This window comes from Bufo bufo, chromosome 11 (genome assembly GCF_905171765.1).
Source record: "Bufo bufo chromosome 11, aBufBuf1.1, whole genome shotgun sequence".
NCBI lineage: Eukaryota > Metazoa > Chordata > Amphibia > Anura > Bufonidae > Bufo > Bufo bufo.
The window spans coordinates 52,197,786-52,222,574 of NC_053399.1; the positions used below are offsets into that span (position 1 = coordinate 52,197,786).

Sequence of the window (24,789 nt, forward strand, 5' to 3'; positions counted from 1 at the left end):
TAAACTTTTAATTACATTTTTTTGCTATGTCCCATAGAAATCACAGCAATTGCATTTCTGTATTGACCCTCACTGCTTGATTATTAGAGGCTCAAGAATAATATTTAAATGGATATTCTGGTTATTTCGAGGTACCCGCTATCCACAGGATAGGGGATAACTATTAGGTTGATGGGACGCCAACCAATCATGAAAATGGGGGCCCTGTACCTTACAGAGCCTACAAAATGAACAGAAGACATACACACTGATGCTCCATTCATCTCTATAGGCCACGTGCTGTACTCTGCTATCTCTGGCAGTGGGGCCTGTGGGGTACAGGGTCCCCAATTTCATGTCTCAGCAGTAGGACATACCAATCTAATAGTAATCCCCTAACCACAGGATGGTGATAACCTGAAATAACCAGAATACCCCTTTACCGAGGACTAGTCGCTACTCCTAGAATGTATTTTTTCGTAAATAGCTGCATTTCCCAAGAATACTAGACCAGCTTTTTTCATAACTCTAAGCTGTGTCATTCCTCTGTTACTCCTCTTGGAAATGTATAAATACATTTACAGCTAGATATTTACAATCCTCTTGTGAAAGGGATGTGTCCCTACACAGTCTGATGCTGGCAGTTATCAATTTATTCATACACATCGTTCTAAGAAAACACGATCCAGAATAATAATTTTTTTATTATTTACTAAAATTTTCAGGAGAGTCAACAGCTCTCTTTCAGCAGGTCCCATGGATAGATGTGAAAGATTTGCAATCATTTGAAATGTGTGTAGGATACTGAGACCACACCGCTCAAGAACAGAACCAAATAATGGCCCAGAACGTATTGCACCCTGTGGGGTGGTTGTGGATTCTGCACCATTCCTGATGTACTCCAATTATTGTCTCTTCTTTCCTTCCCTTCATGGAAATGTTCCTCATCAGAATCCTGCCTCATGGAGAGATCACGATGACGCAGTATCTACGCATTCAGCGGGCACACCGGGTCCTTCCAGTGGTGGGCACGCGTCACAAAGTGGGGACAACAGCAGTGAACAAGGTAGGACCCCCCTTTATGGTACGTGTATATGAGATCCATCGTCATTCATTGTTGGCTTTCTGTTTAGTCCTGCTGGTTTTAAGTTCTTTTTTGTTTTATCATACATCAACTGGCTTCTTTAAAAAAAAAAAATTTTTGTAGGACAGGGTTTCTGCTTTGCCTGGCTGTGATACTGTAGTAGGTTGAGGGCATATAATTCACCTATTTCTATTAATTATCATAGTAGGATTCTCACAGTCACTATTAATGGGCCATCTAGAAATGCCAAAATGTGTTGTTTTTAGTGCTTCTAGTATGAATATGGGTAAACTTGTGGTTGCTGAGCTGGGAAGATCATTGCGATCTCCGTTTTTTTGTTCACTGGCCGAATGATGGTTTGCATTTTTAGCAAACACGGCCACTTTACCAAGGAATTACCTAATTTGCCTAAATTTTATCATAATGAAAAGTTTTGTGACTTTCTAATTTACTTGATAAATACATTTTTTGCACTTTAAATGATATCTGCTTCTTGTCCGTGAACCGAAACCTTTACTATTTATATTCTGGGGAAATTTGTCCTTGTCATGTGATGAGTACAAGGTTCATGACTTGTTATAAGAGAGAGCTCTGATACTACATCTAGTGTAGCGAGCCATGAACCTACGCGACCATCACACGATTTCTCTGCTGGATTTTCAGTCACTGGTAAACCCAGCCAAAAGGTTCCCATTGACTGACAACAAGCAGAGATCTTAGAACTCAAATTCATACACATATATTTGAATTTAATCTGTTGACAATAAAAGAATTGACTGCAAGATAATTTTCACAGCTTTGACTGCCTGTCTCCTGGATTCTGCCCCGGCTCAGCTTGTCATGTATGGGCACCCTATGGTATACTCATAGGTTGTGAAGAAGGCTTTTCGCCTAGCATTGTTGTCTTTTTGTACAGTTTGACCTTTTCGGTTGTGTTTTGGGACTCTCTGAACTCTGGAGCTCATCTCATCTGCTTGGAATCCTCAGTTGGAACATTCTAGTTGTGTGTGGAACTTCCCATCCGTATGTTGTGTGCCACATCCCAGGCCCTGAGGTTACAAGAAGAGCATGGCTGAAAGACAGTAAAGTCTACCTTCTCTTTCGCGTCACATAAATAGGATATTAGCAGCAAACTGTGAGGTTTAAATGGAGGAGGAGAATAAGGAGGTCATCTCCGGCATTGCCTCTCATGCTCTCTAACCTGCTTTGCTTGCTGTTAATGTGGCGGAGGCGTCTTGATGGCTTTGTAGTAAGCATTGTGCCAGGTCTTCTTATCACTCACCTTCCTTTGGAATAAACAAAGGTGAACTATAATTTGATTTTTCTCCGCCTAAAACGACCCTTTACATTGTTGAACATGATGGATACATGTGTGTTTGAAGTATAGACGAAAATCTAGTTCTCACCTCTGAGACTTGATATTAATCATTTAGGTCCTCCTCCGCTAGTTTGCAGGTGCAGTGAAGCAAAGGGCCACCACCTCTCAAGGCTGTAAGTGATAAGCATAAGGCCCAGAGATGTTCCTCTGCCAAGACTGCAGGAGTCCCCAAATTTTGATAAGAATATGTTAAGGTTGCTTTGGATTTCTTGAAGTTTACACCTTAAAGACATGAATCTCCTACAACACCACATAAGCATGATAACACTATACTTCTTCATATCATACTTATCTATACACTAGAAGTGGATTCAGACCTCAGTTATCTGCATGATGGAAAAGTTCCCTCCTAACAGTTCAGTGCTAGAATTCTTTTTGATGGATAGGGATATCGGGGAGGGAGGCAGTGGAATTCTTTACCCTCAGGAACAAGTTCTGCTGAACTGCCCAGAGGGTTCACACACAGATCACACATCGGATTCCAGCAGATTATTCACACACCAGTGCTGCAAGTTCTTTATTTGTGTTATTATTCGGTGAAATATTTGTTGTAACCACGTACAAGCTCCACTTACAGTCAGTCGTCTACGAGGGGCCCCAAACCTTCATCCATCATTAGTTCTTCAGCTGCCACAGTCATGCTGGGACCATACTCATACTCACTCTACTCAAAATTTTATCATAAATGTTCTATTTCATGCACTAAACATATTTACAGTAATTTCATTTGAAATTAATTACAATAGTGAGGCCACAAAATTAGAGCCCCAAAGGAAAAATTACAAAGAAGTTCCGTCCAGTGTTGGATGACCACACTCCACCATCACAGGACAGGGGGCCCAGGGCTTGTTGGCTTCACTTTACCAGTTCTGGTAGGAGATAAGGGTTGCTTGTCCTTCTTCATTGTACATTACCTTTGTGGTGGATGAGGCAGATTTGACACCAAAACAGGATTTTACTTAACCGATAGGGAATAGATATGGAGGCAGCTAAGCCGTGGCCTCCATAGTCATGGGATATATTGCAGTCTACAGTATAGATGTGTGATGTCAACTGGAGCACATCATACTTAGAACTAAGACTAATCCAAGTCAACTCAAAGATCAGACAGCAGCCTCCAAGACTCGACCCTCACTTCATCTGAAGACCTTCGTGATTACTTTAATTATCCATGCACATAGATAAAACCAACCAAAAAACAAGACAAACAAGATTTTCTTTCCAAATTTTCCACCTGGGTTAACCATGGAATACAATGGGTTAACTGTGTCACAGCGGTAGGAAAAACCCCCATTTTGGCATAGACTAAATTCCAAGACAGGCTGGGACAGCAACTGCATAGTCCTGGAATCGCAGGCACCCCTTCACTGCTGGACCCTCCACTGTTCCTTAAGTGTAAACAGCTGTCTCTTTGTGAACGCTCCATCTCACACAGTGAACAAAATCTGGGTTTCTCTGCAGTAAATAAATTCAACTTCAGTTTTCATTGTTACTTGCAATATTACATTCTTTGGTGGGGTTTTGATGATTGCTTTAAATCTTTTTTTTGGTGCATAGATGTTCATTTCTAGATTTTAGACCCCCAGATCCTCACTGCCTGACAAGTAACACTCATCGTTTACAGATTTATGCCTTTATATATCTACCTTGCTGTCACTTTAAATATTTCAGTTCACATCAGGCTTACATCTTACATTGCTGGCCAGGCTTAATAGACAAATCCATGTAACACAGGCCTAAACAACCCGTAGCACAGCATTTGAAGGTGTTTCTGTACATTGCAGTAAATCAAAACCTAAATATGGCAATATGGAGACTGACATATGTAAGTGTGAGCTCCTGAAGACATACAGCTGCTGTTTGCTAGTTAGATATTATTGCATAGAAATGAATAACATCATAAAAGTACGACGGAAAAGCTGTTTTCCCAATAAAAAAATGTGATATTGTCTTTTATATGCCCATAATATGTGCTGCATTGTAGCTTGGGAACCTGTAATTATTATACCTAGCAATACAGCGAGATGATCAGGATGGCCGTAGTGCAGATGACCTACTGACCACAGCCTAGACAGTTGACTTGATTAACTAGCACAATTGCAAACCTTACATATTGACACCCACTGAAAAAAACATATAACGTAGCGTATTTTTTATTTTTTGTGGGATTCCTTTAAATTGAAAAGTGTTGTCAACCACGTCAATAAGACACATACACTTTGGGCAAATAGGAGTTTATGGATATGTGTAGTATTTCCAAGCATGTATTCTGGATATACACCAGACGCCTGAATGCACATTCTTCAAAGTTGATTAAAAATCTCATCTCTTTCTCCGGTATAGCTGTTACTTCACTTCCAATTTTCCAAAAGTAACAACCTATATTGCAGTGCCAAACAAAGTGATCTCCTGGTTTCTACAGAACCCCTAATACCAAATCTGTCTAGCTATACAGTTTTATTTTGTCTTCATATCTATTTCTTCATATTTGCAGTTCAAGAATCAGGCAAATTTTGGTGAAAGTTGTAATGATGGCCATATTAGTGGTCACGTTGTGCCTGAGGACATAGTAGAGACCAAGATGCAATGGGTTCTACAGATTTATTTTTTTAATGGGGAATTGCCTTAGGCCACATTCACACAACCATTACAAAAATAGCCTTTAGGCTTATGCACACGACCGTTGTTTGGGTCCGCATCCGAGCATCATTCACTTCAACGGGGCTGTCCGCATCCGTGGCTCCGTTCCGCAGCCCCGCTAAAAAAATATTACATGTCCTATTCTTGTCCGCACTTTGCGGACAAGAATAGGCATTTATATTGCCGGCACCCGTTCCGTTCTGCAAATTGCAGAAGGCAACACGGGCGGCTTCAGTTTTTTGCGGATACGCGGTTTGCGGACCGCAAAAAAATGGAACGGTCGTGTGCATGAGGCCTTAGGCTGGTTTCATACAGTCAGGCTTCATGCACACGGCTGTTGTGCGGCTGTTCCGTACATTGGGGACCGCAATTTTCGGTCCCCAAAGCACGGACTCCATCCATGCGGCATCTGCGACGGATCCAGATGCATTTAACTTGAATGGGTCCGTAATCCATCCGCACCGTAAATAAATAGAAAATGTTAAATGGGGTTACGTGCCTCCGTTCTGCACTGCAGCTCCAGATTACAGACCCATTCAAGTGAATAGGTCCGCATCCGTGGTGCGGGGTGCACATGGCCAGTGCCTGTGTATTGCAGACCCGTTGTATGTGGCCCGCAATACGCAATGTGCATTTGGCCTCAGTATGTTGTCAGTATTTTGCGTCAGTATTTGTAAGCCAAAACCAGAAGTGGAACCTGCAGAGAAAAGGTATAATAGAAATATTTGTGCCTCTTCTGTGTTTTGGACCCACTCCTGGTTTTGGCTTACAAATACTGATGCAAAAATGCTGACCGTGTGAAAGAGGCCTTAAAAAAGGCAAAACGGCCCATTTATAACAGACGTTTTTTTAACTGTTGCTTTCTAAAAGACAGATGTTACAAATAACCCCTTCAATTGTATGGGGGCTGACATGTCCTATTTTTTGACTGCCATGTGAATAGACCAATAGACCTCAATGGTTCTGAAAACGTTGTGGGAATGTAGCCTTAGGGTGCTTTCACATGTAGGTTTTTGCTGCTGCTTTTCTGCAATTGTTAATTGTCTAATCGGAGACTAACCTTTCCAAACTGTATACTTAATACTAATACTGTGGTATTAAGCCTAGTTCACAAGTCAGTGTTTCGGTCAGTGATTGTGAGCCAAAACCAGAAGGGAGATAGTTCTACCTGCTCTGTGTTTTTGACTTGCACCTGGTTTTGGCTCACAGTCACTGACCAAAAATCTGAAATGTAAACCAGGCCTTAGGGCTCTTTCACACTTGCGTTCTTTTCTTCCGGCATAGAGTTCCGTCGTCGGGGCTCTATGCTGGAAGACTCCTGATCAGGATTATCCCCATGTATTCTGAATGGAGAGAAATCCGTTCAGGATGCATCAGGATGTCTTCAATTCCGGACCGGAACGTTTTTTGGCCGGAGAAAATACTGCAGCATGCTGCGCTTTTTGCTCCGGCCAAAAATCCTGAACACTTGCCGCAAGGCCGGATCCGGAATTAATGCCCATTGAAAGGCATTAATCCGGATCCGGCCTTAAGCTAAACGTTGTTTCGGCGCATTACCGGATCCGACGTTTAGCTTTTTCTGAATGGTTACCATGGCTTCCAGGACGCTAAAGTCCTGTTTGCCATGGTAAAGTGTAGTGGGGAGCGGGGGAGCAGCATACTTACCGTCCGTGCGGCTCCCGGGGCGCTTCAGAGTGACGTCAGGGCACCCCACGCGCATGGATGACTTGATCGCATGGATCACGTCATCCATGCGCATAGGGCGCTCTGACGTCATTCTGGAGCGCCCCGGGAGCCGCACGGACTGTAAGTATACTGCTCCCCCGCTCCCCACTACTACTATGGCAACCAGGACTTTAATAGCGTCCTGGCTGCCATAGTAACACTGAACGCATTTTGAAGACGGATCCGTCTTCAAATGTTTCAGTTCACTTGCGGTGTTACGGATCCGGCGGGCACCTCCGGCAAATGGAGTACACAACGGATCCGGACAACGCAAGTGTGAAAGAGCCCTTAGATGGTGGACATCCAGACTGCTCAAGTTCGCCTGAACAGGAGCAGTTTCATAGAGTGGCTATGTGTGCTGGGAGGCTTGGAGTGAGGGCACCTTCTATGACGCACCTTCCCATATGATGTAACAGGGCATACGGACGGAGCTGTCTTCATGAGATGGCCCCTTTAATGAAATCCCTTCCCATGGAAATTACCTGTCTTTTAGTTATTTGCGGTTTATTGATCAGATAAATATTTCCTTTAATTAACTTTGCACAGATCCGGCGAGAGGAGTGAAACATTCTCTAATTCTATATGTTAAGTTACTTGGAAACCACAGTGTCGTGAACACGTAGATCCTTTTCTCTCAGCCGTTTTTTTTCTTTGTGGAAGAAGAATTCTCTTGACGCCTGTTAGACCTTAATTTAAAGGTATAATTAAACTTGAATGTAGCCTCATAAACAAAAGATAAACAATAAAGCCGCCGCATTCCCTGCTGCTTCATAGCTTTTGTCAGCCAGCTGTTTTTGGCCTAGTGGTTTTTTTGCTCTGCGCGCCACTAAGTTCTGAGCTCCATGGACACAGGTCAGGAGAGCCGTGTTCCTGCTCACAACACTTTCACAAGCCGTTTTCATCACATGAGATTATTAAATTCCTCCGAATGCAAAGGATGCAGCCTGGCAGGGAATAGTCATCAGGCTAACATGAGATTTCAACATGATATTTCCCTCTTAATGGCTCATTTTCCTTTGTTTTGTTTGTAAAAGTTGTGAGTTGGGTGGAGGGGAGTCGACTAATGGAATTAAAAATAAAGTGCCCGTTGACCCTGAAAATGGCCGGCAGATAACAGGAGAATAGGCGGCAGAGTGAAATCCTATTGTAGAACAGATCCTTCAGGCCTAGCTATATACACAGATGAACGAAATATGACTTTTCATCTATTAACCAGCTGCTTTGTCATACTGTTAGCGTTTACATTTTCTTTTAATTTTTACGTATTTGTGTTGGTTTTCATTGTTTTGTTTTTATATTTCATTCAATTGTTCTTTCAGAATTCATTGGAAATATTTTACTACATGAACTGAAAGTTAAATGCACACAAGGGGAGAGGGGTGATACTTCTTGTCGCAGCCGTATAATAATTTATGCCCATTTTTAGTGTCCAAGGTTACATTCACATTCATCTGGTCGGTGAAAGACACAAAGGTGACATCCATAGATGCAAAACATAGATTCAAATCATTTTACAGCAGCCTGAGAAACCTGGAGAAAGCTTCTAACATTATTATGAAGCTGCTATTCTTTAAAATAATGAAGAGTTCACGGTCTTAGATGTCCTGTTAACCTTTTGTCATTTTGGAAACTAGATGTTCCTCTATGTGGGCTTTAATAAAGCCTAACACATGTAACTCCCAGCCAACTGCATGATCCTGCTTCCAGGAGAAGGAAGAAGCAGTTACATTGGAATTTTCTTGCATCACTTCCATGTCAAAAAATTTGACATAAACCACCCCCCTATTTTTCAACTCCCAGAGCAGGCAAGGCCCAGATAATACATGACTACGCTGTAGAGGGCTTCTTAGGCTGCTTGTGCTCCTCTCTCCTCTGCTGAGAGGTTGCTTCAGGCACCCACTACCACGCAGCTTGTTTTCATGCGGTTCCATGTACATAATCACTGATACTCCCCTGGTGCTGTTCATTCTACTAGAGCGGACTCTGTGATCCTTTCCCCGGGTGGGGTCTGTTACTAAAAGCTGAGAATAGATGCATTAAAGACGGAGGGAGACTTTCATGATCCCATTAGCATAAGAGAGGGTAAATTATTCATGCAGAGTGAGAGTTCATGGGTTGGGGCTTGGAGTATGGTTAATGCACAGTGTTTTCAGATGTATCACTCTCTGCTTGGGCTCCTAGATTTACGGGATTGCTCCTATGGCTGCTTCACACTGGTCTCTGTCCCTCCGCTATCAAACCTCCCAACAGACATGTCTGGCTTGGATCCAGCAGGTGATAAAACAATCATCAGCTGATAAATCAGTTGATGTGCATGTGTGTATATCTAGTACCTTGGTCTGCAAGTGACATAACCGGTTCCCTTTTACAGGGCATATAAAAGTATTTCTAGTGCTAGTACCATTGGTATTGTAGTATATGGTTGCGTTGTGAAATGGGTTATCTATTGTACAGAAATATTTTCTCTGGTCTCCACGTTTGCCAGGTCACCAGGACTGTGTATCTACAGTAGCTGGCCTATAGGTTGCATTGAACTGGAGACTTTCAAGACCACTAGATGACATAGTCCCCTTTCTGCTGTTTTGTTCTACTAAAACTTACTCCCTGAGTCCATGTTTGTGAGAATATGAAGGACATTTTTCAGTTGATATATCCCTTTGCCAGCCCCTTCAGTAATGTATGTAGCAACGCCTAGTAATTAAATGGCTGCCTTGGGGCTCCATGCATTAGCTGAAGGGATATAGGCATTCTTAAAAGCAAGTTATTGTGACAAGAGTAATTAGATGGCAGGAGGTCATGAACACTAAAGTGATATCTGTTATGGCCTCTCTCACAAGTCCAGACAAAGTCACTTCTTAACCCTTGTTTGTTTTCTAGACTGACTTTCCTTGTATCAAGGAGAATTGAAGGTATGATGGTAATTGCTTTTCTTCTTGTGATATAGGACCTAGCATAGCAGATGAGCCTTCTCCAGCCTTCTAGGGTAGTCTTCTCTATATGTGACTGCAGATGCTAATATGTTAGTAAAAAAAAGTAGACGTGGATAGCGTCAATACGGGATTGCCTGTTTTTGTCAGGGATATGGGTGGCAGGATAGGAAGGATATGGGTGGCAGATGTTAGTGCACATTCTTGAAGTCAGATGGCACTTGGTCAATGGAAAAGTGGGAAGTGAGAAGTAAAGAGGAAGAGGGATTGGCCCAGACACCATGCTTATCACTTCCAGCGTATAAAGGATAATGGTTTTGTGAAGGGGGGACAAAAAACACATCTAGAGTCCTTGACATGAATAAACACTGTCACTATGGGTTACATGTTCAGTCACATCTTCCAAGATGGCTTGAGTCTGAGCTTATGATCACCACTGAAGTCATTATTCTTGGTCAAGTCTCAATTAGTCTGTATAGATATTTTTCTATAGTGGTGGCGTATGTGACCATTTCTTGTGGTCAGGTTTCTAAGGTGCGACTTTTTGGTTGATAGGTGACAACAGTGCTGTAGGGACACCCATTTTTGTAGGGACATGATGGTAATCATGACCTTGCATGTGTCTATCCTTTGTGAAATAGAGGCCGTCAGTTTCTTGTCTTCTGTACAGACATAAGAGCAGAAGGCTATGGTATATTATTTATATGTATCAATAGCAGGAACCATGCACATTAGTGGTGATCTGCCCATGACCCCACACAATCTCTTGATCCCATTACACAGCTGTAACCCTGTGTGAATCTGCCATTGTGTCGGGTCAGTGGGTCCCAGAAAAAAAGCCTCTTGGCCCCTGGGAACGGAGTTTATTACAGTTCATGTATTGGCTCTCTCACTGGACTGGTTGGCTATTGATTTGTGTGGTGTCCTCAGCATTTATTGCCTGATCCCAGCGGGATGCATCAAACTGTGATATTACGCTGCCTTTTTGGACATTTAGTCTTATCCTTTGCAGAATAACTCGATACCTCCTTCACTTCATCAGATTACTTACCTGACACAGAAAACTGACGCCCAATTGCACACGCAATACCTGCATTGTAGTCACTTTCTGATGTCACTTACAATGCTGTTAGGTACTATTGCAATATGCACCTAGATGGTTCATGCACAAGTTTGTGGTGCATGAACCTACAAGCATGTAGTATGTAGTCTACCATTTGAGAAGGAAAGGGTTAAACTATTTTGGGATTTCAGGAACAGCTCCATTGTGCGTGACTGTCATCACCCCTCTTCTTACAGGCACCATTCATGTGGACAACCAGTTCCCTTCCTGTTACTTGATATAGAGCCTGACGTGGCTAATTCATAGACTGGGCTCCCTCATCTGTCCTCTGCCACTTGTGTCCCAGAATAACATCCAGGACAATTTGTTAGCGAGTAATAATGCACATTTTATATAATTTGCAATACAATATTCACTGCTGCTCACCCTGGAAACGTTAGTTGCTATCCAATTTCCTTTAACACTATAGCTGTCTGCAGAATAAAAACTCAACGCCCTAAGATTTCATCGATACTCCATCCAGTAGGATGGCTGGGCGTCGGTTCTGCCAATATGTCCTTATGTGTGATGGATCTTTGTCTTTGTAATTCTTAGAAAGGCAAAATAATCTGGAATCTCACAAGTCCACAAGCAAACAACCAGGCAGCGATATCTAACTAAGTTACATGCTTTATATTAGCTTTTTAATTTTGTAGTATCTGGAAGTTTTTACTAATATGTAAATTTTTTGGTACATTTTCCAATATCTACCAGTAATACTGAATATGCAGCAATATGGAGCCTGTCGGGTCCTATTAACTGTACCATGAACATATATAAAGGAGCTATGATTAAGAACTGCAGGGTTTGAAACGCGTAGGAAAGACATGCGGTGTTGTTCTACATGATTTCATTTTATTTCTTTAACGAAGCCTGTGTATTTTTTTTTCAAGACCCTAGAGTGCTGGATCCCTTTATGTTGCATGAGCGTGTATAGATCTGCGAATCTCTATGAATGTACATAGAAGTAGGTAAATTTGATTTTGAGTTTATGTTGGGATAATATTTTTGAAATTGAGGATACTATGGAATTATGGATCAGATAACTATATTATAGTTTCAGAAGTAATAAGGACAAAACTCTGGCATTGGTAGGGATATGTTTAGGAGGAACCAGTCCTAGTACGGATACTCTTTGCTGTGGTCAGGATTCTGCATATGACTTACGTAATATTTTCAGCCTTATCACCTTTCATTCCCCAAAAAGTGTACTTCAGGTTAAATGCTTAGGAAGGTGGTCTGTGGCCATTGCTCTGCTGTGTCAGTATTGTGTCCCCCCTGAAATATCTCTGAGTTCTCCAACATGTTGTCTCTGGAGATTTCTTTAGTTTCCTGTCTCCTTCCAAATGCAACACCAACTTGTCTGCCTTGTTTTTTAAGGTCCCTGCTGACTTAACCTTTCACCCCACCTCTGCCCACACCTTCCTTTTCACCAGACATTATTACACAAGAATTTCTGACCAGTCTCTCCTCTATTTGACAGTGGGGCCATTTAGTGAAGGACTCGTCAGCAAAGAAGTCATGCAGAAAGCAACATGCTCTTGTTTTTTGTATTTTAGAATGGCTCAAAGGCAAAGGGTTGTAAATTAAAATACTTTATAAGACTCCAAGGTATTGTCTGAGAAAGATTTTTTTCTTCAAAAACAGTGCCCCTCTTGTCTATGGGCTGTGTCTGGTATTGCAGATCAGCTCTTTTCACTTAGCTAGAACTGAGCTACAATACCAGAATAATCTTCTTATCTCATTCAACTCCTTTAAGATACTATTTTACATATAATTTTTATTATCCCTTGTACTTTTATATCTATGTGTCTGCCCCCCTATTGAGTATGCAATTGTGTCATATCACCTGTTTCTGCCATAACAACATCAACTGGTGCACACATTCTACATTGACCCTAGCCATACAATCTGAGCCTTAATTAAATATTAATTAATAAGGTCACTTTACCACCTGCCCTGTGATGCCATGTATCCTGCGCCTTTCAAAAATCCAATGAAATTTACAACACTATAGAGACATACTTTGCAGTCACTTTAAAAATGACATGGTCCTACAGCCCAAGCTAATGTTCAAAGCATCTCCCCTAACCACTAAATCACTGCCCAACTGAGCTCTGTCTAATGCATGTAGATTGTGTTACAATCAATTACTAAGATCTTAAGTGTGCTCTCCCCTCGACTGCCCGTCTGTCCGTCCTGGGAACCTTAAAACGAAAGGAAGCTGTCACCATGGATCCCTAAAAATCTACTGCGCCTTTTAACTTGTAATCTTGTGGCATAGACATTTTAGCAAATCGGACAAACTTCTGGTTTTTGGATCTTCTTATAACCTTATGAGTACTTGGATGGAATTAACAGCACTGCTGCTGATAGGATTAAGGAAATAATTGCTGTACTTCTGCTGCCTTAATGTTAATGCCAATACTACTGGATAAGCTATTACTAGGTCTGTTTTAGGGACTATTGAAGACCTAAATTGGTAATTAAATTTTTATTTTATTTTACACACTTATATAGCGCTACTATATTCTGCAGACATCAGCATCAAGCTGTCCCCAATGGGGATCACAATCTAAGTCCCCTATCAGTATGTCTTTGGAGTGTGGGAGGAAACCGGAGTACCTGGAGGAAACCCACGCAAACACGAGGAGAACGTACAAACTCCATGCAGATGTTGTTCTTGGTCAGATTCAAACCTAGGACCCCAGCGCTGCAAGGCACCAGTGCTAACCACTGAGCCACCGTGCTTCTGTGGTTCTCTCAATATCTGAGGCTGAAGGCATATAGAAACACAACACTGGACACATAGGATGTAGTCAGTGTTCTAGTGGCTGCTGACAGCAAGATCTGCTTTGAATGGCTATGGCTCAGTTCAAAAATATCCATCTCTGTCAAATGTACTGGATTCAGGGGTATAATGAACCTTAGAAATTAGGACAGGGACTGAGGGTCTACAGCCAGAGGGGGCCTGCAACCCTAAGTCAGTTACAACACAACTTCAAGTGCAAAGCTTGCAAAAAACTGATGAGTGCCTCTTAAATGCAATGTTCTAACCTTAACCAGTGATATAGTGGTTGGTATGGGCTCCATGACCTGTTTAACAGCTTCATTTTGGTGTCAGGGTTTAGGATGTCTTTTTGGTTTCTACTCTGACAGTTCAATAGATCAAACTGGCCAAAAGTTCACCCCATAACATAAATGTGGCTGCTAGTCTTGGGTTCACATACAGTAGGTAGAGAACTGCAGGGTAGAGCTTAGGATGTCCCCGGGTGTCTCTGTATCATGTTTGAATGTGATCCAATTTGGATTTGGTTAGTAAAATAATTGGATTTTTTTTAACCTTTATGTTTACTTTAGCTGTTGACTTGTGATGACTATTGTGATGTAACTGTCAGATGAGAACAGAATAGGTCCTTCGTGTATACATTTACCATTGTCTTCTTCTTAGAGAAAGCTGCTTATTGTAAGTAAGAGTTAATGTGCTCATTTCTTTTACATAACAAGCAGCATTTATATCTGCAGAGCATTTTGAAGTCTGCTGAATAGTTTATTCTGCAAGTCAGATTTGGTAAAAGGAATGGAAAATGAACACTGTTTGCATTTATACTCATCTGCTCCAAGCAATCAAACTTATAACAAAGTGATCCTCCAAAAGACAAGGTGTTGTGTTCAGAATGACAGGACTCTTGCTTTTCCTTTCTATCAGTTACTCTGTGGAATTCATCAGCTCTGTCTGTCCCATACACAAAAAATGGAAAACTAGTTAACATAAAATAAAATAAAAGCTAAGCTCTTCCGTTATCTGGTCTCTAATCTGAACCAGACACCATCATCCTGCAATAGTCCACATCAGAATTTAATCCCTACTTCCCCCATGGGAAAGGAAAACGGAAAGATGTATTTTTTTTTTAGAAAAGTTTAATTTGCACTTTGGAAAATGCATTACTTAAAGGCTTATGAAGCAAGTTGGTTAAAAGAGACTGTTAGGATATTAAATACATAACCAAACCTTCAGGGTAGACGTTAGAAACTAAACAGTGACTTGTGCCATGTGATGACTGATGCAACTCGAATGTCATAAACATTATTGAACATGCCAGGTAATAGTGCCAACAAACACTGCGGTTTACTGCGATTCTTGGTAGTTCCCATACCACAACAGTATACAGTCATGACTGATGTGCCCTGAGGCCACCAGAAGACTATCCTAAGGATGTTCCATCAATCTATATGGAACATGTGCACATATCCCTTTCATTACATCCTAAGTTATCATATTATCATTGCACACGCAGACCATATCATTAATACATTCTAGATGTTATTTGTGAATCAACTCAGAAGAATTGTCCCTAGCAGCAAGTGATTGGTTCTGAATAAACGTGTCTTCTGGTGGATCTTGGTGTTTCAGTATTGTGCCGGAGTCTGGTATCTTCTAGTATTTTTGTTCAACCAGTCCAATCCTGGGTGTACAATATTGAATGTGAATTTGAGCTGCTGTAGATAAAAGTCTTTGCCTAGCTCTAGCTGTTCCCATATATATATAGATGATAGAAGTAACACTGGTGTCATTGGAGTTACCCATGGCAAATGCTTCACATTGATCTCTTCCCTTGCAAAGAAATTGTTGGTTCTACACAAGACCACTGGTATCTCTGAGCGTATTTGTTTATGATCACCCCGTAATCTGACAACCTAAGTTTTTAGGGTGTGTTTTTGGCAGGATAGGGTGTTGCTACTGTGTATAACAAAAAATGTTTCATTAGTGACAGTTTTCCACCTTTTAATATTACTTGTTCATCTAATTCTCTTGGGACCAATTCAATGTCCCTCGTATAACTCCCTGTTTCTGGGAGATGAATTGTCGACTCAAGTCAGGGTCAATGCAGTGTCTCAAGAAGGGTCGATATTAATAAATGAATATGCTAGAAGGGATCCATGCAACAGTGATAGTCATCATCTTTACTAAAGACCCTTATTCTGCTAGAGGAAAGAGTAACTTTCCAAAAAGCCTTGGGATTTGACAAGGAAATATAGCCAGGCCAGATATCCATCCGTAGAAAGCTTTTTTGGGGTGCTTGCTCCTTGTCAGTATGGAGTAGGATTCTGGCTGTCTGGGTTTGATGCCTTGAATGCGGCTTGGGAAGGGTGCTAAACCTCCTTAAAGAGACAAACCAAAGCCAGAGTCATTCTTCATAAATGGTATGGAAACCTTGAGGACAAAGGTGAGGTCATAGGTCAAGTCTGCAGGGGATCCAGAAACATGGCAGACATGCATAGGAGCCAGGAAACGGAGAAAGTCTCCTGAGAATCCTGAGGTTTCCATTCAATGTCTGCCTGATGTGTATGATGTTTATGGATGTCTTGGCTTCCAGCACATAAGAGCTATGTACCAGCCATAGTGATATATCCACTGGTGGCGCATATGGCTATAAATGCCCATTATTCATAAGGGATTGTGGTCCTGGTCTCTGGGACTATAATCTTTCATGCATTAGAGCATTCTTCCTCACTAAAGTTTTTTCACTATGCCCATTCGACTTTCTTCACAGAAAAGAAATCTTTTTTATGGGTTTAATGCTGCAAATGTAGGGCAATATTATGTCCCGTAAGGACGTTTCCATGAAGGGGCCTTTTAGGATTGCGTTTTTCTTTCTTTTTTTTTTCCTTTTCTTTTTTTGTAGTCTTAGCAAAAAACTGCTTGTACACCCTAGCACTGATTTCTCTGTTAGTTGAGTCCCCGGGGGCATCCCACAGATTTCTGCTTCTCTGGAAGTTGCAGCTGTACATGCGGAAAAAGAAAGAAAAAGAAAGGAATGTAGTTTGTAGGAATGGCTGTGTACCTTTAGTGCGAGTTCAGAGCGGCACCAGCTGCATTACTGACTTTGTATGTGACAGTACAAAAGAGAGCAAGCTGAAAAGCGAGTCAGCAAGCGTCAGGACAAAAAGCAAGGATCGGCTAACACAGCAGCACAGCAGCACATGGCCTGACTAATTTATGAGCGAAAAACTGCTCTTCCCTGGACAGACCTGGGCTGCAGTTCTAGGAAGTTTTCATTGACTCCTCCAGCACCACTGCAGCCACGAGAGATCATTTTCAGTTTGAACTATATCAGGGTCTACGCTAAATCAATACAGTATCGGAAAAAGAATTAATTACTAAAGCAGAATAAAACAGCTGCATTTTAAACGAAGGATCCATCACTTGTCTAATCTCCCGGTTCCAGAAGCCGCCGTGAGGTTCATTCTGGCTCTTATAATGAGGAGCTCTGAGAATTTCCTTTACCCTGCTCCTGGGATTATGCATTAAGTGTATTCTCTCCCAGCTGTTTTGTCACAAGTAAAACTTATTTCAGCATGTTGGGTGAAAAGCGAGGATCATCAGCCTAGTAGTAGCTATGGAGAGGACATGGGGTGTCAAGGTCACCAGCATTAGTCATAAGCCTATTGTGCAATAAGTCACACTATTGTTTGATGAATTGCTGTAGAACAGACCACTGAGACCAGATGGATAAGAAAGTTTTGCTTATGTTCAGATATCTGAAGACCTACCTAACCTAATGTCATAACCCAAACCCGCATAAAATACCAATTTTATGTGGATTGAAGCTTAGGGTGCTCCATACTCAGAGGTGCTTAGGGTGCTCCATACACAGAACTTGACCCTCCAGAACACAAATGCAAAATCTCTACTGAGCCCCCAACTACCATGTTTTATTTACGGTATTATACTGGTGTCTTTTGTGGCAGAGGGACCTCTGGTTTCCTTCGAGTACAAGGGCCCAAGTGTGCATGTCGCCTCTGCACCACTTCTCCATACTGTAGGATAAGAACAAACCAGACACGTCAAGAGGAGAAACATGCAATGACATATACTATGGCACAGAATAAATATTCTCAACCTTGACAGCCACAAAAGTGACATTGTATTCATGGAGCCAGTGTCTGCAAGGTGCTACATTGTGCTCCAGGCGGTACAAGTGGAAAGGTTGTTCTGAGGTATTGTATACAGGACTTTCATGTAAAGCATCAAGGTTCCCTGTTCCTTTTGTGTTCCATTAATCTTGTAGACCTTCTGGAAAGACCTTATTACTCGCAGTATCTGACCAGCATTGCTGGCGTGCTAGTTATCACTCAAGCTCTTTTTATGTATCTCAATTATTCGGAAGTCAAGGCCGTATCACATACGACGGGCGTCTAACCAGCTGGTAAACTTGGGCAATAATATCTCACTAATGAGTTCCACTTTTCTATTCCAGGAATATCGGAGAATACTTAGAAATAAGTGAAAATCTGCATGCGTTGGCACCTTGCCCCACAAGGTACGCCCTCTTTGCCACTGTACACTTACAGTCTCAGATAAAATGCTCTCATTAACATCCAACAAAAAAAATACAAATCTGAGAGTGATATTTGTGGGCTGCTGTGACTCCAGGTTGGCAAGCACTTGAAAAGGTTTTAGTTAATTCACGGTCATATCCATTTTTACTCTCCGCGTGAAAGGGAGACCGTCTATTGAAAATTGATGCAGTTTGCTCTGCTAATTTTCATGCTCATTCCAATTAATTTAACACGACCCAGATTCCTTCCTCAGGCTCATCCTAATTAGTGAGGCAACACCTAGAACAAGTTCTGTTTAATAACATAGGAGAAGCTCTGTTTGCGAGAGATTTTGATGCTAATAAAGATATTCACTGATGTGGTTTGATATCAGATGTCAATTATGGTATGTAATTTAGAGGTCTCCCTTGTGCGCTGTATGATGTAGAAGGCAAGCAGCGGGACACTGTCCTATATTTGATTTCATTGACGGAACCAAATTCACCTTTGGGACCAATTAGTGTTATTTTTCTGGTACGGATTCTGAGATTGTTCATTTATTCCACAGTAATGAACTGGGAGTATCTGATAAAGAGTCGCAAACTGTGAAGTCTTCTGAGAGCTGCTGAACCTTATCACATAAAGAGGAAGCATCCATGAGTATCACATAGAGGCATTTACCACGGCTCTCCACCTCTCTCGTTGTCTTTCTGCCTCCCATCTACTTTCCCATTTTTGTCATGATGAATAAAAGGAGGATTGTAAGCTTAAAGGGTATCAATTAGTACGAAGATTGTAGGGAAAATCACTTGGTGGTACTGACTTGTGTCTCCAGGCCTAGGCAGTGCAAATATCAGGTCCTCAGATCAGCTTCAGTCAAGCATAAGAATCACATAGACGTATGCAAAATATAATTTCAGAGAGGGATTGGGTGCAGCTATTATAGTGGTTATAAAGCTAGGAATCAGAGACTGCCTGACTAACAATGAATTATACTGGCTTGTTCCACAGCAGATACATTGAATACATTGTCTTTAAACCACCCATAGGAAATAGCACAGCAAACCTCCCGAAACGGAACAATTAAGGATTCCTCCTAAACCTCTAATGCCTTATCCATCAGTAGATTGCAAATCCGACATAATAAAGAAAGCAGCGCTCCCCCTTGCTGTGATGCTGAGGACTCTTTTGACTTCCAGCACCTCTACAATGTTTGCCTGAACAATCTGTGGTCTATTAGTGACCCTAGTCTTTGTGGTTCAATGCATGCCAGTGTCCGACCACATAGACTTTTTTTTCCCCCTGTGGCGTGTATTATATTCAGTTTGTAACTCAGTTTTCTCTAAGAAACCTACAGCAAATCTTGAATTTAAATGGGCTTGTTACTAAATTTTAGCATCCATCTGTTACCTACATGTAGAAAACAGAATTCCCATTTATTAAAGTTATCACATTTATGTTTTACAAATCTTTGAAGCCCACTGTCCATAATGGCAGCTAAACATAGACTCTTTTCAAGGCCACTCTTTGTATTGTCATGACCTAATCTGAAAGACCTAGTTGTTTGGCACCAGGATCTGTCTGTCGGTTTGTGATTATGTAGATGTTGAGTCATTTGGAGGTGAAATTATTGGTTGGATACTGACACAGCCCTCCAAATGTCATTCTCTACTGTTTTTAGGGAAAGGTTACACCGTAAGCATATTTTGGTCTGTGCACATAGCTTGTACTGTATAATAAGTGACAGAAACTTCCCAGGAAATGTCTGTTTGCTGTAAAAGAGGTGTAAAATTATACTGTTTATATCATGGCAGCCAAAACTTCCCTATATGGTGCATAATCAAAGTTATCCAAGATTGTTCTACAAAGTGAACAATGGAAGGGTTTCCTGAGCAGCCTTTCCCAAGAAAAGAGCTTTATGTTCTGTTCTGGGTCAGTGTGTGGTGTAAATCTGCTGAGGATAGCTACCAGGAGGAAGCAAGATCCCTCAGCCTGAGACTTCTGATACAAGAAGCAGCCATGAGGGCCAGAGCCGGTTTCATGTTTGCAGAAGAAATTGATTTATGATGCAGAGCAGATACCAGTCCTTAGACTAACATGCATGTTATGTAATGTGGAGCGCCAAGCTGGTCAGGAGGACTGAAGCAAATCCTTTGAGGAATGGACTTGTCAAACAAGATAGGGACCAGGTCTCACAGAGATGGTGGGGGAGGCAGAAATTCAGCATTTAAAGTGAGAGCCATGTATGGCCTCAGAAGATGGCCTGCAGAAACAACAGGAGCAAATATGCGTTGAGGGATGTGGATTTGAGAGCTATTATGCTGCATATTATTTGAGGAGGTTCATTGTCGAACCATACTGGTATACGTAATGTGTAAATACTCACGCCTATATTAGCACTAAGTCTGGGGAAATTCTGAGTAGAAATAATTGAATGGCACATTCTCTAATTCATGATGTCTACCACCAACTCGTTGATTTCAGGTTCAACCTTTGAGAGGCAGCCCTTTCGTTCATCATCTGATATGATGAAATATAATTATTTTATTATTATTTTACTCACTTATATAGCACTTGCTGTCCCCAGTGGAGCTCACAATCTAAGTTCCCTATCAGTGTGTCTTTAGAATATGGGAGGAAATCAGAGTACCCGGAGGAAACCCACGCAACCATGGGGAGAACATACAAACTCCATGCAGATGTCATCCTTGGTCAGATTCCAACCTAGGACCCCAGCGATGCAATGACCAAGAACTAACCACTGAGCCACCGTGCTGACATACTTCCATGCTTACAAGTGCAGAGCATGTGGAAACATCAACCATTTCATCCTACAGCTATATTGTGTTGCAGACCACTACAAGAAACTAACCCTTAAGGGGTTAAGCAAGCATTCTGACCTCTGCAAAACTAAAAAGCAGAAACCATTCATTTGTCAAAAATCCCTTTAAATAGCGATGTAATGAGGTAACTGTAGCCAGCGATGCTGCGCTGATTGCACCGCCAGTTGTTCTAGCCACATTCTTTGATAATGCTGATAACAAAATGCTCTAGTCAGGAAGCTCTGGTGGGTTGTTTTTGCTGGAAGCTGTGTCCCAAACAGACACATTGTCTTTAAGAAATTTTTTAGCTTAGAAGTCACCCAAAAAGTTTTTTTAGAATCGTAAAGTCAGGTGATTAGTGGATAGTTGAGGGGATGCGAGAAGGATATTAAAACAGGTGTATTTTAAGGACACAATACACAAAAATGTTAAAAATATCTTGAATAATATAGGATTTAACTGAGGTCACATTGGTCCTGATCACGTGGAGTGTAGGGTCTAATAGATTCAGCCATTCATATTTGGCTCCTGTATCATCTGATATCAATTCTAAAGACTTATTATCCTATTGAAACTCAATTTTATCCTATAAGAACAAGATGGTCACAGCAAAATCTACTCTGTTGTCCAAGGGGTTCATGACAATCATGAAGGAGGTGGCCATTTTGGTATATGAACTAAGATTTAATGCATTTGGTCCTGTGGGTATCTGGCTTTCTTTGTTGCTTTTACTGCACTTCCACCTCATGCCTATAGATATTTTTCAACATTTTCCCATTATCTATAATTACACAATTCTTTCACCCATGCAACATAAATGTCTCAATCACAAGGTGCTACTTAATCCATAGGCTATGTTTTTACGATCTAAATTATCTCCATAGAAAAAGCAAGTGCTGGAATTGTATTATGGTATTTTATTCAGAATACAATTAATGCATATAATATTTTATTTGCATTTCCCTAATCTAACTTTATAAAAACCAAAAATATTCTCTGTGCTCTGCCTACATGCAATAGCCCATGGTATGATGTTCAGTAAATACAAGAACTCTATGATGTTGGATAGAAGGAATATATGCTGACACTTCTGTTTGTAGCAGAACGGAGAAGCTGCCTCTTTAAGCTTGTAGGCTTGTGTGTATATATGAGGTTGAATGGTCGTGAGCTGGCGTTAGCAGCAATGCCTCACAGGGGACCAGTGCAGAACATTACCAGGAGCTTGGGATTGTTCGTTGTGCAGAGCAAGCAGAGTTGAATCTGAGAGCTGGGACCTAGATGGACATTAGTCTCTTCTTAATAGAATCTGAGTGATAACTGTGCATAATGCTGCACTGAGAGGTCACTAAAAATGAAAAATTAGCGTCCCATTAAAGCGTTTTATTGCCGAGAGCTGCAGAGATGTCTCAAAGATAAGTTGTTGCTGAAATTATAGGGAGCAGTCCACGGGGAGGGGCCCTAGAAGAAAGTATCTTCACCCCTTATAGTCTCAATCCTCATACCTAAATTTGCCATGATGGGTTATTCTCCCTCTTCTTCTCACACTCAAGGGCTAAGACTGTCTGAGAACTTCACAAAAACTTCAGTTCAGCTTTGTGATTGTAGAGTCCACACTTACTAACCGAGAAATCTGTCGGTACTTACATGTTCTTCAGTACCAATGAACCCTTCAGGTTTGTTCCTTTGGTTCCTTTGTGGAGTTTACTGGCGCGAGTGGAAACCATGAGGCCAATATTAAGGTGTAGTAATGAGTTGCATGCTCATTTTCCTGTTATTTGGAAATATCTTTTTAATGCTCCCTAAGAAGCCGACACTGGAAATTTCAGTTGCCCCCTCTTACACTGTGTTGGTATTCTGAACATACAGTGTTCTGAGCGGGTGAACAAAGCTGGCAGCCTGGCAACCTTTTTTTTTCTTCCCTTGGTTTTATGGATTTTGATGGTGTGGACAGGTCTGCAATGTGCGGCTTTCAAATTAGCACTGCGCAAGATGGTGTCATGTTAAATTCACATATCTGGTCCTCTTGTGCATCAACTTTGCCAGCCAAAGAGAAAAAACATGCGCAGCTCCTACATTCTTCCCCATCTGTCTTCCAAACACATGATATTTATAATCCGCACAGTAACCCTTTCTGATTAACAGTTTATTACATTTTTTTTGCCGTTGATTTGCATTTTTTGTGTGAGCCGGCTACACCCACATTGTCGTTGCAGCCTGACATGCATTAATACCATTATTTATATCTCATTACAATACATATTGCCAAAAATCATGCGTTGCTAAAGATGTGCTAAATAGTTAATTGCAAGGAAATGTAAATGTATGTGCTTGTAAGAGAAAAGAGCAGCCATGTTTGAAATGATCGACAACCTCCAGTGAAAACATTTGTCTCTTGAGTATAGATATAGGCAAGCAGGACTGTGTGAGCAATTTAAAGATGACGTCCGAACTGAGATCTCTGCGTTAGCATGTAAGGAAGCACTACAAGGACATAAGTGTTATGGAGACCAGAGACTTGTTCTAGATTGGCCTTTCCTTACTTTAGTGAGTGAAGAGAACCGGCATAGGGTGCTGCTGTGTGAAGGTGGCCACACTGTCATTTGGCCATTAACTATCTCTACTGACTCGGCCATATACATTTAGTATATGCTCAGCATGCCAAGAGGTGAGAGACACTGACAGACACCTCTGGTGGTGGCTTATCTTCTGGGAGAACAAATTAATCGGGTGTTGAAACTGAATACATCTGATCCTTTTCTCCATCAACATCATCTGTTGGGACAGTTGGGAGATCTCCATACTCATTAGATTCTATGATAGCCCCGTCAATGACAGGTTCAGCTGACAACATTTTAAGGGGCCGTTCACATGGAATTTTTTTGACTGCCAAATTTGGCACAGATTCCACGAACTATAAACTGCTGGACGGCCACACAGAAACAGCCTCCCATGGTTCTCAGTGGAAGTCTACGTTGCCATTAATGCAAGTGCAGTTTATTGTCGTGGCAATGCCAAGAATGGACATGTCCTTTCTTTTTGTAGTTGTGGACATAAACCCAACCTCTGCTAAAAACAATACATAGTTTTTGGCACGGAATTACACCTAATTTAGCTGTCAAATATTCTGTGTGAATGGCCCCTAATGTGTATGGGGAAGAAGTAGGTACACATGAAAATGGGACAAGTCCACCAGGTCTTGTGGCTGCCTTGTATTAGGAGAGTGGTGGTGTCAAGCAACACCGGAAATGTCCTCATTTTATCTTTGCTTCGGGGTATATCTTCCTTCTGTGTACACTGAACCTTTGCTTACATGAGACCTGCATGAGATTAGGCACTGTCCTATTTTGTAGTATTATTGTGTTGGTGACCAATGTCAATTAAGATGCCATGGACTCTTCTGGTCTTAAGCCCATATGACATTAAGTGGGCTATATTACTTTTAATTTTCTTCACTAGAAACACAGGGAAACCCTGTAAGATGAGATGTTTTGGTCTACAGTGTCCACCCTTTTTGAATGCCAAGTGCAGTCAATCTGTTACTTAATTGACTGTTTTCACTAATCCTGTTAATCCAGATGTACCTACATTCTGAATCCTTAAAAATAAACATCTACAGGGTTTTATGTTTTTAGTGGTAAAAGCTAGGACTGTCTTGGGAATACAACTGCTCAAGGGGGTACAAATATGTCTTCATTTGTACAATTAGCTCAATTAGATCAGTACTTCTCAGTAGCAATTCTCCTTGACCAGTCTTAAAGAGGACCTGTAACACGCTCCTGACACATCTGTTTTAGTAACTACTGGCAGTC

The 24,789-nt window shown here is 41.4% G+C and overlaps 1 protein-coding gene across 9 annotated transcripts in view; it reads left to right on the forward strand.

Annotated features, from left to right (window-relative positions):
- Window positions 1–24,789, forward strand: part of MEIS2 (Meis homeobox 2) — a 120,069-nt gene that overhangs the window by 22,113 nt on the left and 73,167 nt on the right. For 8 of the 9 annotated variants that reach the window (XM_040412468.1, XM_040412469.1, XM_040412463.1 and 5 more), the window contains exon 7: window positions 931–1,045. The exons of the other annotated variant lie outside the window; for it this stretch is intronic. In XM_040412468.1, the coding sequence (XP_040268402.1) occupies window positions 931–1,045 (115 nt within the window). The remainder of the gene's footprint in view (window positions 1–930; window positions 1,046–24,789) is intronic. 9 annotated transcript variants of the gene reach the window in all.